General features: G+C 38.7%; 1 protein-coding gene across 1 annotated transcript; it reads left to right on the top strand.

Annotated features, from left to right (window-relative positions):
- Positions 1 to 543: 543 nt before the first annotated feature.
- On the top strand, positions 544 to 3,706 carry LOC126865797 (uncharacterized). The gene is made up of 5 exons (XM_050618694.1): positions 544 to 824; positions 1,675 to 2,012; positions 2,375 to 2,593; positions 2,654 to 2,758; positions 3,111 to 3,706. Exons 1-5 carry the CDS (start codon positions 611 to 613, stop codon positions 3,417 to 3,419), a joined length of 1,185 nt encoding a protein of 394 aa, XP_050474651.1. The 5' UTR covers positions 544 to 610; the 3' UTR covers positions 3,420 to 3,706.
- The last annotated feature ends 12,562 nt before the right edge of the window (positions 3,707 to 16,268 follow it).

Raw genomic sequence — 16,268 nt, forward strand, 5'->3', positions numbered from 1 at the left:
TTGCCCGTCTATCGGTATGCAATTACTGCCACTTCTATCGATATTCGCGGAAGTGACGTGGGGACCCAACACGTGTAGCACGATCGAGTCTATAATTCCGAAAATCGGCCGCAATTTTCTTAAGAGGCATCGTGTCAGATTGATTGAAAATAACCGATGATACATGCCAGAGTTAAAGTACATACATAGTATGTAGGTATATACTATATACTCACACGATACGGATGACTTGGTGACTTTACCTATGAGAAAACATTTTTATTCTTTGAGTCGTGGGAGAACAAGCTACATTAAGATGGCTCAAGAGCCAGGTCACGAATGGATGAAACCCTTTCGAAAATTAATAAATCTTGAGATTAGCTATATTAAGTGAGAATCGTGATAATAAATTTGTCGTTCATATATACAGTTTCTCGACCGGTATAACTGTTATGAATAATAGTAGAATTACTGATAGGAAATTTATTAATTATTATCAAGAATATTTATGAAATGATATACATATTTAATGAAGCAAGTGCACCGTTTTGTTTATAGGTACAGTGGCCTCGGAGAAATTGATTCAAGTTCAGCGTTTTTAAATCGTGCCTACTTCGTATACAAGATATGGATGCTGATAGCTATGTACATCTTCGCAATCACTCTGTTCCTGGATATTTATGTGAACCGGGACAACTTACCGATCAGCACCGACGATGGTTGTATTTTTGCAGGAATTTTCGTTGTTATATATAAGGCGATGAATTTGCAATTTCGTCAGAAAGGAATAACCAGACTATTGGACGAAACGTTAAAATGTACCGACGATCTCTGCGAATTTTCCGGTGAGTAGAAACAATTTAAAATTAGACACATTTGATGAAAAGCGCGCAATCTAATTATCGCATAATATGCCATAAATTATGCTATGTTTTGTGACATAACTGTAAGAGTTTTTATTGGAATATCTTCGGATCCAAACCTCTCAATCTCATTTGTATACAAGACAGTGATGGGGAAAAATGCAAAGTTTTGTTTTTATACATAAAATTTGGAGTTAAAGATCAGATTGAACAAAAAAATTGTTTGGCTGATTCTATAGCTAATATTTGATATTTATACATAATAATTAACATTTGCCGTAAACATTACTACATGAAATGATCAATAACGTTTGCTTTAAACAATTATTCGTGCAATATTTCATGAAGTGACATCGATATGTTTTGTGACATAGCTCAATGCACTTCATACTTTACCATTTCACTCCATCGACGCGGTAGATTACACGAACTGTCTCTTGTGGAGAGGGTATGCCTCTTGTTAGGTGAAAACAAGAGCATAGACGGAGAGACGTATCTTGGATACTAAAGTGACGCAGCGAATGACGTCCGCTGAGATCATTAATTCAGGTCTATTTGATCACTTTTTCACGGCCCATTCTGCCAATCTTTTTCACGGCGTTTTTCCGTCAAGCATTCTCTACCAGGGACTTATTCAGAATTACTCGGCACATTTCACGTTGTCGTGTCTTGCATACTTGCCTTTTGCAATATGCAACATTTCAACTAGACTTGTTCGCTTGTTTCTATAGCGACATTCTTTCGTACGCTAGCCAACTAAAACTATGAAATATCAGCACCGAGTTATCTACTGGTCTTCTCTAGTTAATTAACTATACGATATTCTTTATAGAAGTCGAATATATCAAGGAAATTATCGAAAAGCATCAAGTACAAAGTAAAATGATATTCTATGGGTTTACCGCGTTAGGATCTATATTAGGAACCGCTCTGTTATTTTTCTCACCGATGGAGGACGGTTTGTTGATCAGAGCAAAGTATCCTTTCAATACTACGATATCACCTTGGCACGAGATAAGTTTGGTTATAGAAACGTGCGCTGTTTTCGGCGGTTTATTGGGAATAATTGGAATAGACAGTTTTGTGCTTATGATCTGCACCTTGCTTACTGTATTATTCGATATGTTGAATGTAAATTTTGAAAATTGTGGAATCGAAACGAAGGAGCATGTAAGAAAATGATATTTGATCCTTAGCATGTATACGTGTCTTACTATGTCTTTCATATTCGGGCTAATTAGAACATAACATAACGAACAAAACATAAGGTTTTACTTTATACTATTCACTATATGTGTAACATATTTAAATAGATTATTTATCAAAAATTGTATAATAATTTTAATTTAGAATGTACAAAGACGTCATGTGATTCGTTTGAAAATTGTTTAGGAACTATTAACTGAAAAACCCATTGAATGTGAAAGATCCACATTTACGCTTTAAGGGTACCATAAACACGTTTACAGCGCGGGTTAATTTTCATTTATAACGTGTCAAATCTTCATTGTATCGTGAACTTGTCTTTACAGACGGTCGAGAGTTATGACGAACGCATTCACGCGAATATTCGTTTCAATAGAAAGAAACTGAACAATAGATTTCTCTACCGGTATAAGACGTGCTTTCAATTTTATCAGCGGTTAGTGTGTATGACCAACGATTACAACAAACTTTTCAACTTGAGTATGTTCATTCAGATGCTTTCGAGTACTTCGATTATTTGCCTGAGTGGTTTCCAGGCTGTCGTGGTAAGACATGATGGTCGAATGTACTGATCAGATCGTGATAGATTTGCATCGTTCGTACAGGTCGGAGGGCAAAGCTCAGACGTCATGAAGTTCGGGATTTATCTGAGCGCAGCCATATCTCAACTCTTGTACATCTGTTGGATTGGAAACGAGCTGAACTATGCGGTAAGGGTTAATTAGATGCATCGATTAACACGTCCCGTATCGTGCATAACGCTTACTCAGAAAGCAAAACTTTTTTTTAGAAAATTTCATGTAAACAGATAAAAGATAAACAAATTACTTAAACTTTCAACTGTAAAAATTCGACAAATAAGAATTCGAACAATATAAATTTTAGTAATTTGAAATATTTTTACCAATATGAAATTGTTGTTTACTCGATGATACTCATGAATATAAACAGATAATTTAAGAATATGGACGAAAGAAATGAAATTGGAAGTATCGCAGCACGATACGTGTTAAGAGGAATTTTCTAAAAATGAGGAATTTTAAATGATAAATTATCGTTCAGAGCTGGACGCTTGACAGAAGCCAGTGGCTCTCAGGCTGGAATAACGAACGTTTAACCAATATCGTGAAAATGTTCACGTTGTCCACGATGTTCACCAGACGGTCGATAACTTTAAAAGCCAGTGTATTTTACGTGTTGTCTCTGGAAACTTTTATCACGGTACGTAGACGTCGACAAAGTTACGATAATACACCTTTGTATTACAATACCAGTATTTTCTTCAACATTCTTATTGCAGATCATAAGGAGATCTTATTCAATTTATACTTTATTGAACAACATGCAAGTAACGGATCATTAACTCTGTAATTCTATGTTTACCATATTGCACAATCTGTAAGGCGATTTTTTAACCAATAAGGTTACGGATATAAAGACGAGGTATGTATCATATTATGCGATCTTGCTTGGACAAAAACAATATACGAGACTGACCTGATACGTTGGTGTACCTGTGTGGCTAAAAAGCAAGAATAGATATCCTATTTTTGGAAATTTCATAATCGTTAAAGTTCTTGGCAACCTGTTCTCTCGTCACGCTTACGGCGATCCCCTGTAGCTTCAGGCCAGCAACCTTGCAAATTATGGTCGGCGGAACTCTCCTCTCGTACATCGCGAATTTACCGATTCGTTCTATTTATGCTCGGCAATATGCGTTCAATGGTAATCGGGAACAGCTGCAATTTTCACTTTGTTAGCCGGAAATATTTTTGCACGTTCGCTGTTGCCACAGATACATAAACATCCGCAATCTAATTATTATTTCCTTAAGTTCTTCTGACTGTATAGCGTACCTCACCAAGCTCGCTATCGAAAAGCCTCCTTGCCTCATACCGTTATTCAATTTATCTGCCAACGCGTCCTGCGATTAACAGCTTCCAGAGAACCTATGCTTAGTTGTTCAATCGCCACTCAAAGGTGCACCTAGAAGGTGCTCGCGAATTATCGATAATTACATTCATTGTCAATCATCTATAGCTAATACAAGCGTCGAAATTCCAAGTATTGTCACGTACGATCGAACCCTACTCATCTGTCGACTCCAATCAAACGAAAATACGTTTGCCTGGTGTAAATTGGCTAGCGATCGTCGCGCGACTAATTTATGATTAAGTATAGATGCTACCATGCGTCTATGAAGTACCGTGCAAATCGTTTACGTGTGGTCGTTAACGTCTGACGCTGTTATTTGGCCTAAAGACGGTAGAAATTCGACGTTAATCAAATAGCGAACCCTTTTTATTGCCTCGTGCCTGTCGTTAACTGACTGGATCCCTTGAAATACGAGAACGCTCGTGTCGTACAGTGTACGCGGCGCGTTTCTACACTCAATCTCTGGCTCCTCATCTGACCGATGACTATCTGTCTTGATTTATAGTGCTCTACCTGCTTCGTACAGGGAGTTCCATGTAACTAGACCGGTATAAATATTTCAGTTATTCTCGTTGACGAAAAGACGTGTCCAAGGAAGAAAGAATCTCGTTTCTTGAAAGACAATTTTTTTTATAATATATATAGGTAACAGCTGGACGTTGTGAAGTATCGGATGTACTCGTTATAAACGAGGTAGTTTGTGTAGCGTGGTGTACTTATGCTCTTAGCTATTATCTAATTGCTTTTCACGGATACGAACGACGAAATGAAATAGCGTTTTTAATATTAGAATTACCAACAACTAGAGTATAGAACTCGTACCAAAGAAATCGAAATGAAAGATATATATTTTAGAAGAAATCACTCGGACCCTCAAAGACTATTGTGAGTCTATAAAATCTCCACGATCAATTACAAATTAATTGCTCTTGGACTTTTAATTCTAGTGAAGTAGTTTTTAATAAGAAATTCATCCTACCAAGGTAGGAGTTCTATTTGCATGTTCTTTTTAATTAAAAATGAATTGAAGTAATAAATCGTATTAGACGAAAGATAGTAAATTCACGGCAACAGAATCTCTATTTATCTGTACAGAAGTATCATCCATTCATTGGGTTTTATAACAATAGTATCCAGATTTTGTAACAGCTGCTCTTAGATGATCCTCCTCTTGTTCACAAAAGAGAACAAATTGAATCTTTTTTTTTTTAGAGCAATTCCAAATCAATTTCACCAAGGAGCGAAAGGTAGCGACATTGACATTCAATCAAACTAGTTTCGCAACCAGACGCCAGTAATCGAAAAATAATTAGATATACAATCGTCTAAACTTGAACCAGCCAGGCATAATTTGTGCGCTACCTTGTCGTATGCTGCAAGGTAGCAGCATCACCTAAGAAGGAAAAGAAGAAACGATGTCGTTGTTCTGGCAGCCATTCCATTGGCACTTGCTTCCTAGACAGATGGTCGCTTTACCACATGTTACCTAACTGTAGACCTGCTTTAAGTACCATTTCTGCCGTTGGTATCGTGCGTTTCTTCGCCAGAGCCTTGAACTACGCTTTGTTGCCGTCGCGATTTCTTGCGTTCCTGTTTCTTTTCCTGGAGGAAACGTACTAATCATCCGCGTTCACGTTGTTCGTGACGTTTCTTGCCATTTTCACGCGACCATGCACACTTCTGTTGCATTATATGTTTCGCTTGTTTCCGTTTTACCGTCTTTCTAAAACCGTGTCAATGAATTCCTCGAAAATAGCAGAGAACGTTAGACGAATAGAAAAATTCTGTCAGTTCCTGTACCTATTTATTTACCAATAGACAGAACTTTCGTACCTATTCAATACCAATTGAAAATTATTCGTCTGTAACGTTGATCTTATCTTCGATATTAACGTATTCACATTACACGAAACATTATTACCTGTTGAAAGTAATACATTTTTGAAATAGAAATATTCCTCGTTGTACCATTCAAAAGAGACAGATATTTTATAAAAACATTTTATTACATTTTTGCATTTATATTACAAATTAATTAAGTTAATAAATATCACTTTTTGTTTGAATTTGAAATTTTATAGAAACGTTTATTTTTCTCTGGACGGGAAAGTTGAATTTTCCTACGACGATCTTCTCTGATTATTATCTGAAAGAGGAAACAATGTTTTCTATAATTTATCGTACTTGATACTCGTTACTATAGACACTCATTTTTCGTACGTATTTCGCGATAAAAGGAAACATCGTATAGAGTTTAAAAGGTAAAAGGATTTAACGTATTACCTAATAAATTCTGGTCTAACGTCAGCTTATCGGGACGACTCGTGGTAACGATGCGATGAATCGAAACTCGATGATTCCAACCAGCGTCAAAAATAAAGGTTTCTGCGTGTGGTCCCAGCGAAACGATCTCCTCCGACTTATCTCGCACAACTTGCTCCGCTACGAGCATGAATTCATCGCTGAAATTTTCATACAGCGCCGGGTTCTTTCATCTGATCCTCTGAAAAAACGTTCTGGCCACATCGCCTGACTCGTAGGTTGAACGCATCCTTCTTCGTCTCCTGGCCGAACTCCTGCCTTTCCTCTTGCAGGAAGCCAAGAGTTTCCAGAAACTGGAGTGGTGATTCGTTATCGAAATTCCTGTTTGCGCGTCTTCAGCGAGAATTCCTCGTTTGTCAAAGTCTATCTCTTGGCCAAATTTATGGCATTCTCCACGTAAGGCACGCATTAGCGACTGGTGAGAATTTGTATCCAATTACAGAGGAATGATCCCTGTTCTAAGCGATACTTTACGACGATTGAAACATCAAACTGGTCTGTATTAACTGGTCCTTTCACTGCTGTACTCTTCAAGCTATAAACGTTCTCTACGTATAGATCTAGGTAAACCACTTTCTCGAACTCTGCGTATATTTCGTTTTTTCAATTCCGTATAGAAATTGAAGGACACTAAAATCGAGGCAAAATTTTCTATGACGAGTGTACTTTCTAATCAAATAGTCGAATTGAGCTAGTTATCCGAGAGTGAGAGCTGAGAACGATTTGAAATTTGATAAGCAACGTTAGGCGCATTTGCCCTATTTCTTATTTCATGTAAGAGGAACGACACTCTGCTATATATAAGATTTTGACATTATTGCGTCTGATGGTGAGAGATATGGAACGGGTAAAGCAACAGTAACGTTCACGTAGGCAAAAATTTCTCATGACATGGCCAGATTATGCCGGACAGATATATAGGCAAAGTGAATGGAGAGGGAACAATCCAATTTCTCATGACAAGATAAAAATTTAATGGGCTACGAGGACAAGCAAGCAACGAGGATTAATTGGGCCGATGTAATGAATTTTTAGGGCAATGGATCGGCTCAGATCGCTGTCTCATGTTTGAAATTTAATCGAGAAAATTAATAAGCTACAAGTTCTCTGTGGGTGTTCCAGAGGAACGGTGGGTGGATAGTGTGACGATATCGATCAATCATCGATCGATCGATTGTACGATGTGTGGTCGTTTGGTAAATTACGAAAAAATTGGTCAGAATAGGCCACCTACGGAACTAGAGAATGAAACTAAAAACAAAAAGTGCATCAGAATCGACTGGGAAGTGGCGCGGGATGAAAATTGCAAACACCATCGGTCTATTTATAAAGAAGCCTGTGCACTGACAAATTATTATATCTCACGTATCCACGGAAAGAAGCGTGCTCACTGACCATGCATCGTAAACCGTCTTGATCGTTTCAGGTTATTCTAAGGCAAAATGAAAATGTTTTATATTCAACTAACAGTAAAGAGGGAAAAAATAAAAGAAAAAGAACGTAGGATATTTTAGACGTTTTCTTCTGAAAGTAGAATACTTTAGCACGCATAATAACTATACGCATACAAAATTTGAACGTAAAAGTGTGGAAAAACCCTGAATAAATTAATTTATTCAAACACAACCAGAGATCACACTACACCAGTTTACAACAGCGAAATTTTGAGATGTACCTCCAGCTGATCGTTATTTACTGTAAATCCGGTCGATTACGCGAATAATTTACGAGATTATTGCCGGTATCACGCAACCGAGATCTGTCGTTACAATTTATCGAGCCTTCGCCAAACACCATAGGCTTTCGTATTATCAGTCGGAAGTGTCGCGCCACGCTCGTCGCGAAGATTTGATCGAAAATCTTGTGTTCATTAAAATTCCAAACATAAGCGTTGCAAGAAGCGCGTTATATTCGATGTATTGGCCGGTCGCGTGTTCTTGTTCGACGAATCATAATGAATATTCGAGTGCAAGCTTCATGAACCGCAGAGTCGCGATTATCGCTGTTACGCCGCAAGAGTGTTCGATGAAGGGTATACCAGAGGAAAAAATGGCAACGATTACCCTTTAATTAGCTTTCGGGTGGTCAGGCCAATATTCGCGGGCTGGCATCTACATAGCCGGTTAAACGAATAAAAACGGCATCTTTGATTGTGCGGCGGATGCTCGCCTTGATCCTACCGTGTAATCTCTTGCAGCAACCTATCACGGCTCTATAGTGTCTCCCTGACCCTTAAATTTCCGTATCTCAGATTACGATACAATATGGGAAGTTTTGCTGATGCAGAATATCATGTTTCGAAAATTGATTTGCAGATACGTGTCAGAAACGTAGTACACGTACCTTTCTTCTTATTTGTACTACAGATCATGATTTTCTGTTTAAAGTGACCTTAAACTTTTGGACGATACTGCGTTAGAACCTGTAAGTACACTATCCATTTAATTAAATCTATTAGAATTAATTTATGTGAATTGGAGAGCTGAGGCGCTAGCGAAATGCTTCCACTTGATCTACAAAAGTGTACGAATACATATATGTATATATATGTATATATATACATATATATGTTGGTTTAAATTGAAATAAATCAATCAATTATAATTATTATCCCGTGTACTCCATTCCTATCGATTACTGAAGCGTCGGTGGTAATTAATTTGTGTTTCAGTGAAAGACGACGATTTCTCAAAGTTGTGTACTAAGTTAAATTTTTGCCAAGATAGAGCACCTTTCCAATTGCGAACGTTTATCATTGAAAATGGTGAAAGCATATTACCAGTTATGGTTGGATCTTCATACTGTTGGAAATGATATTCACGGCAACGCTTAATGCACTGTATCTTATTCCGAGGATGTAAATAATCTTGGTTGAAACATCGAGAGATGTGAATTTTGATCGCCTAAGTTTTTGAACTGACGGGCAACCAAAGGCCGGCCCAGACGACGTAACCGGCCATTAAAAATTTATCATCGCTGATACTTTATTGGGTTCTTTTCTTCACTGGGCCAGGTGAAATTATAGTAGTTATGCACGCACATCAAGCTTTTTATGCTGCCTTCGTCATCTCACGAATGGCTACTTGTTGAAATGTTTCGTCCAAACCGTCGCATAAAATATCAATTAATATGCTGCCTTTATCTTATCTCCCGTGCCAGTCTTGTACTCTCCCATTTTTTTCTTCTATTTTGTTTTTTACTTTTTATCTCCTAGGTGACCGAAATAACATTCTACCGAATAGTACAGCGACGAAAGAATTTAATTTGTTGATTTACTTCTCGATCTTTCTCGATATATCTACGTCGTATTCTCTTAATTAATCAATTAGATTGCCTTATTATAATTAATAGTCGTCTTAATATACTGTTTACACCGTTTACAACATCGGACTCTCTTTAATTTGCTGTATAAATCGAAATATAAATGCTAATAACATTTCAATTCGATGATTTCGTCGACGTCGAAAATGATATTTTCACGTCGCCATATAGCCCACTTACGATCGTCAACGATTTCGCGGAATTCGTTTTGTAGCGGCAACTCGAACGAGCTGAATGTAAAACGATGTTTCGCATAGTTTGTCCATGGCTATGATTCCCATTATGATAGCCTTTAATAATCCTCAAACTAGAAACTACGGTCTGGCTGTCTGCTCGAGTAGGCACGTGCTCGTCCGTAAACGACACGACTGATCGTGAAAAGCGTCGCAGAGCAACGTTCTCCACCACACGACAAACGTCCCCGTTTTCAGCCTTCTTTCTAATACGCATCGTTAAACAAACTGTCTTTCTGTGGAAGATTCTGGCCGCTAGCCAATAGTCCCCAATGAAGCCAATTGCTTCTTTTCCTTTAGCTTCATAATCATTCCGATGTTTGCTCGAATATCGTTAGAAGTTTTGTCATTTTTAATATTTTAATGTACATACATAGTTTTCAGAGAAAATAAGAAACACGTTGATCGATACGTAATAAAATATGCAGTCTCGCTTTGAAAAAGATTTAGAGGTCGAAAAAACGTGCACGGAGAAAAATATCACGAATGTTCATTGGCCTGACACAGTTCTTTGCATGGACAAAAATAACTGAGATATTAACAGAAGCAAAATAAATTCGACTAACAGACAACATTTATAACCAAAGATATTAAACGACGTTCTATGTTAATATATATATGTGTGTGTATGTATTATACGTATTATACGTATTTTATACATATAATATAGTATATAGTACATTAATCAACGACAAGGCGTGCAATATTGCATCGTAAAAGTAAAAATCTGTCGGAACTTGTCAATTTTACCAACATCTGTTTGCGTTACAGGAATATTAAACAACAGTTGTGTTCTAAGAGTAATTCTGTCGTTGGTAGAGTCCGAACAATTTGTTTTAAACGAGCGTAATAATATATCTGCGGGATGTCTTGTACTTTCCTCACGCGAATCTATGTTAAGTGAGATACGTCATGTTCTAGATGAAGTACACTTAATATCTCGCTAGCGTTCTTTTCGCGATCGGCATTTCACAATACTCGGAAAAAATCGCATAGTTTGCAAAGAAACGTTCATGGACGAGGCGTTCAAGTGTCAACTGGTAGAGGCCGTCTCATATCTTTAGTGGAACGACAATTGCGACTGCAACACCGAGCGCAAGTCGCATCCGTTAGACGTGCGCCAGAGAAACGGAAGTAAAAATACGAGAACAGAGACGTCACGGTTGATAGCCTTGGTACGCTTGAAATTTATTAACGATGGAAAGTTACCGGAGATCTGGTAACAGTTATCCGATCGACGAACATCATTCTGCACGTTCAACATCGCGTGTTGACTGCTCCTGTGACAAGTGTTTGATAGATAATTTTTCACGAATTCTCTCGGACCTTTGGTTATATCTGTCAGAGGCAGCATGAATAGTACACACGGTAACTGTTAAACGTAAGTTTTGAACGATGGTGGTGTCATACGATGGTGGACAAGTACAAATTTCGTATTCGTAAACTTAAAACTTGGTATTCGATGCTGCGAAAACACCAAATGTTTCGAAGGAAAAAATTATTTTGGAATCGTTTAATAGCGAAAAGTATGTCTTTTTCTTTGATGGAAAACCAAAAACATTGTTGAGTTTCACACATCGTCTTAACTTTTATTTTTGCTCTGTTTCATTCCTTTCATAGTTTTTATTTTATTTCTCCATTCCTTTTAATTTGACACGAAAAGTTTTGAAGTCGGTGCGTTGTCGTACGCATGTGGTCTCACCTGCTGCACCATTTCGCAAGGTGAATATGTAAATGAGAAATGCAGCAACGCGTTTTATCGAAAAAACGTAAGTACATGTGTCGTCAGCAGCACTTGAAAAAACACAAGACGTCGATGTATATTAACAATGTGATAAGAATATTATAGAAATTTCGCATTAGCCTGTACTAAAATAGCCTGTAATCGGTGAGCGCGAATCACGAGCTAACTTCACATTACTATTCATGTAAAAATGAATAGTCTACTTTGCCATATACAGAATGAACTATTGTAGAGAGACGGTAGCCACGTGCGTCTTAATGCAAGAACTCTCTTTCGAAGCAAGAACGACCGCCAGTCGTGTTTCTCCGTCGGAGACGACGACATCGGCATCGAGTCGTAGATCGATGGCGAATCATAAACGCACGTAGTTTCTTCGTGAAAGAGAATCGATAAAAATGAAACGAGGACGATATTGCGATGGTCACCGAAACGGATGAACCGCTTCAAGAGAAGAAGCAAAGAATAGAAAGGGAAGAAAGTGTCGACGAAGACCAGGAAACGATAAATGAACGGAGGAAAATAAAGTATAGGTTGGCAACAGAGAAGAAAGCGAGAGGAAGGAAGAGTATTTGCTACTGGCGCGATAAATAGATAGCCGAAGGAGGAAGCGAGGCAAGAATTTTTAGTCGCAGCGATGGGAACTCGATCCTATCGTGAACAAATCTACGTTTCACGAGTATTCAATGATTTTCATGACTGAACGACAAAGTCTAGGAAGAAGGAAGGAGTGTGCTCGCATCAGAATCAACGACTCGCTGCAGATCCCGAGGATTTGCAACAGGATCAAAGACAATAGGGTGCAAGAGCAACGCTAGACTCGAAATTTCCGTGATTCCAGTCCATCACTGGTTGGCGCCATCTAGCAAGGCGAGCGACCGAAAGAGAAAGAAATTCTCCGAGGGATCGCGACGCAGGATCTAAAGAGGGACGAGGGATCACGAGGGAAGACAGAGCAGCGGCGGTGGAAAGGAGACGGAGTAAGATCGTCGTAGCTCCGCTTGCGCTCTCAGGCACAAACTACTCGACCACCAGCCAGCACGGATCCGAAACCCTATCTTGCGTTGTCTCTTGGTTACTCGCTTCGTAGAATACGTTCAGCTTGCGCCCCAGGAACGACGCGGCAACCCCGAATCGCGTTTCGATTCCTTGCCTGCGTCTCTTCTCGCCAGAAGAAGAGACATCCAACGCGACATCAGACTCTGAAAAACGCTCGAACAAACATTAAATCGGCTCTCTGCGCTTGACCGTCTCTGGAGAACAGGCCACCTGTTTTTATCATTGTTGTTTCTAACGTCTGTACGGTTTCCTTCTTGTAGCCCTATGCACGATAATGAACATAGATGAACAGAGTTCGGCTTGCAAAAGCTATCTGTACGTCGTGACTTTATCAAAGGTTCGTTCGAGTAACGATCTTCTAAACAGAATTCTTGCGAATAGCAAGTGATTCGTGTTGATTGGAACATGTGGGGTTAGCCTGTGCGAGACGAGCTTTCGTAGGATTCCCCTGTCGAGAGGGAAAAGTGATCCTCGAGGAGAGTCAGCGATGTTTAGAAGTTGTTAGAGACTGCTTGATAAAATCCTTTCTTCGCATAGAAGGAACATGGACGATTGCGATAAATTGTGGTGAATATTGTGGAAGAAGAGAGCAGTAGGAAGACCGTGCGGAAGGAAGCAGCAAGATCGCAAGATGAAGAAGATTCTGTGGATGGCGTGATACAAGTACACCTCGGCTGCTAGCAAAACTTCGTGCACGTGCTGCGAGGATCATCGATCATCAGTCTTCGTTGAACACTGTGACCGATGGGATTCACCGCATGGCACGTCGAATCCAGTTGATATTTAACAGGTGAGTTTATCTTTTAATCCTGTTTTTTACAGATTAGAATAATCTGAAATCGTATTTCGTACGACTAAAAAATGAAGGGAATCGTGTTAGGTAATCGTAGTCGAAAAAGATAGCACAAAATTGGGCCACATGGCAAAGTATTAACGAAACTGAATGAATTGCAATCATATCCATATGCCCAAATTAAACACCTGTTGTAACATTTGATTTGCCAAGATAGTAATCGATCTGCCAAACCGTTATTTTTAACACACTAGTGTCTGTATCGATTAAGATTTATCATCATCTAGGCTACTCAAACTCATACAACCAATTATTCTTCTCTAATCAGCGCTCGTTCATTAATCACCTGTTAAAAATTTGTTATTGAACGTCTTCCTTCGTCATATCACCTAGTCAGATAGGTAATTATATTTTTGGTCAGAGCAACGACGATCGTTTGACCAACTTACGCGGAATAATTTAATAGAAGCAGTCTTGACGAGCTGCTGCCAAATATTTCCATTTGTTGCTTACTAACGTTTTCTTAGTTGAGTACGAAATTCACGATGTTTTCACTTACTTTGCGAATTCGCAAAATCTTTGAAAACAGAGCTGAACACTTTGGTCATCGACTGTGAATAAAATTTATGCGAGGTACGTGATATATATGCGTATAAATACAAATAGCTGCTATAATACCATCGCATAGAAAATAAACATACGTAATATACGAATAATAAATATGTACAATATTTGACGTCTCGAATTTTGCAATTTCTTCGATGAATATCTACGTTCGTAATTGATAATTTACATTCGTTAATGGAGCATTCGGTTTTAGCTAGATACACGAATTACTTAACAATTTTCGATTCCGGGATCTCAGACTTTTTAATGCGTTGTCCTTGTACCAAGTCAACGAATTGATTTTACAATTTCTTGCTTCATGTTTATTTTAATGCTTCTAATGACTCGAAACGTGTCGAAGGTTCGAACAAAGTTAGAGGGAATTAGCACCGTTATTTCTCCTTCTTCGATCGTAATCACGATTGCGAGGTTGACCATCAAGTCTTTTGATTTTCACTTAATTAACGAGACGGCTCGTAAAATTGCTGGACGAATCGAAAGAAAACCGCGTTCGAGAATCGAAGGGAGCAAAGATACGATCTCCTCCTTGACGGCGTACAGAAACGACCTTGCAAGGCCACATAGAAGCCGCCTCGACACACACACCCGCTTTATACTCGTAAAATAAGACCAGAGAGACTTCGTGAACGTGCTAGAAACCAGCAGCAGGTCTCACCTATGGAGCAAGCTTCCCCTTCATCTGTTAGACGGGTTTTGCCACGTTCATTCAGCTTCGCCACGCCTCGATGCTCCAGTTTCCGTGATCGTCCGTTTTCTTTCGTTTCCTCTACTCGCGAACGATTATCAAAACAGGTCGATCACTATGCGTAATTGATCCACGATCCATCATTGTTTCAGAAACGTCGAGTTTATAGTGTTGATAATATTCAAAGCGCTCCTTCAAATCTTTTAAATAAATATTAAACTTTTTATTATAATTTTATACAAAATGCACGATGTAGCATGGAAATCGTATTAATCATAAAGCGAAATTTCATTTCACCACGTTCTTTTTATTTCAGAGATTATTCGAATGAAACGGGTATCATTGACTGTTCTATTATAAAATTCAATATTAAACAGATGAGTAAAAATGTTACTATTTGGAGCCATTACGGGTAATAGGTATCGGTATCAATACGCAATAATTATATTAATTGAATTGGTTTTGGCCGAGACGATCAAGTCAAAGCTGGCACACTTCTGCCTTCATGAAATATCTTTTTCATTTTACGTTTAATTTTCTCTTTGCACGATAAAGAGGTAGAAAGGAAAGAAAACGACGTTTTCAAGAACGAGCAGGTTTGCAGCGTTCTGGTTTGGCGAGAAATTGGATTAAGTCGATTACGAGATCGCTAAACCATTAATTAACAATGCTTCAATACCTTTCATCATGGACGATACTTGGCAATTTTGGTGTTCTCCGTGTAGCTGGTTTCAGAGAAAGAAGCGTCACAATTACGACGATCGATGATCAATGGCGATTAATCAATCGACCCAGGCTCGCGCTGCAATCAAACATCGTTTACGTCGTTTCAGCGCCACAGAGAATAATTTTAATTATCAAGCGGTGAACAGGTGGCCGTGCAGTAAAACGTTTCGCGACAGTAATCGTCTCGGCATATCGTTAACGTTCGCGATAGAACACTATCGGCTTTTACAACTTTGTAATTTCGCTTGCTTATAAATGCTCATGATCGGGAAAACCATCCAATGACTTGTCTTGTGTCTTGGCCACATTTACACAATAATCGAACATACCGCGAACATATTACGCGGAAGTTCAAAGCGAATTATTCGACCATTTGCTACCCTAGCGGGATACGGAAGCCTGATTTTTACGATTTTCGCGCTCGTCATCTTTTCCATCTGTCAAAGCTGACTACCAGCAGCGATCGAACTGTTGTACCTACAGTTATAATTTGTGATTTCAGCAAGTATCCCTCAACGTTGCCCGATGTTCGTGTTAATGATCTATTCAAGGTCTGGAAGAACATTTCGTAACATTTATCTAGCCTCTGCGTGCGATATTATATGTAAAGTTAATGGAAGCTTATCTTCGCTCTTAAGTCTTCGTATTTTCTTCCCCTTTACGCCGTCATCGTAGAGACCAATCAACCACCACTCTTTTATACCATCTCGCGTATTACACGATGTAAGAAATTGGTTTCTGAAATGATATAACTGACACCTAGCGCACTGGTCATCCA

This window comes from Bombus huntii, chromosome 5 (assembly GCF_024542735.1).
Source record: "Bombus huntii isolate Logan2020A chromosome 5, iyBomHunt1.1, whole genome shotgun sequence".
NCBI lineage: Eukaryota > Metazoa > Arthropoda > Insecta > Hymenoptera > Apidae > Bombus > Bombus huntii.

What these genes read in the sequence shown, in the direction of transcription:
- LOC126865797 (XM_050618694.1), top strand. Translation starts at nt 611, where the DNA reads ATGCTGATAGCTATGTACATCTTCGCAATCACTCTGTTCCTGGATATT. An exon ending in GAATCGAAACGAAGGAGCAT is followed by an intron (nt 2,013 to 2,374) that starts GTAAGAAAATGA and finishes TTGTCTTTACAG; the next exon opens with ACGGTCGAGAGTTATGACGA. An exon ending in GAAACGAGCTGAACTATGCG is followed by an intron (nt 2,759 to 3,110) that starts GTAAGGGTTAAT and finishes ATTATCGTTCAG; the next exon opens with AGCTGGACGCTTGACAGAAG.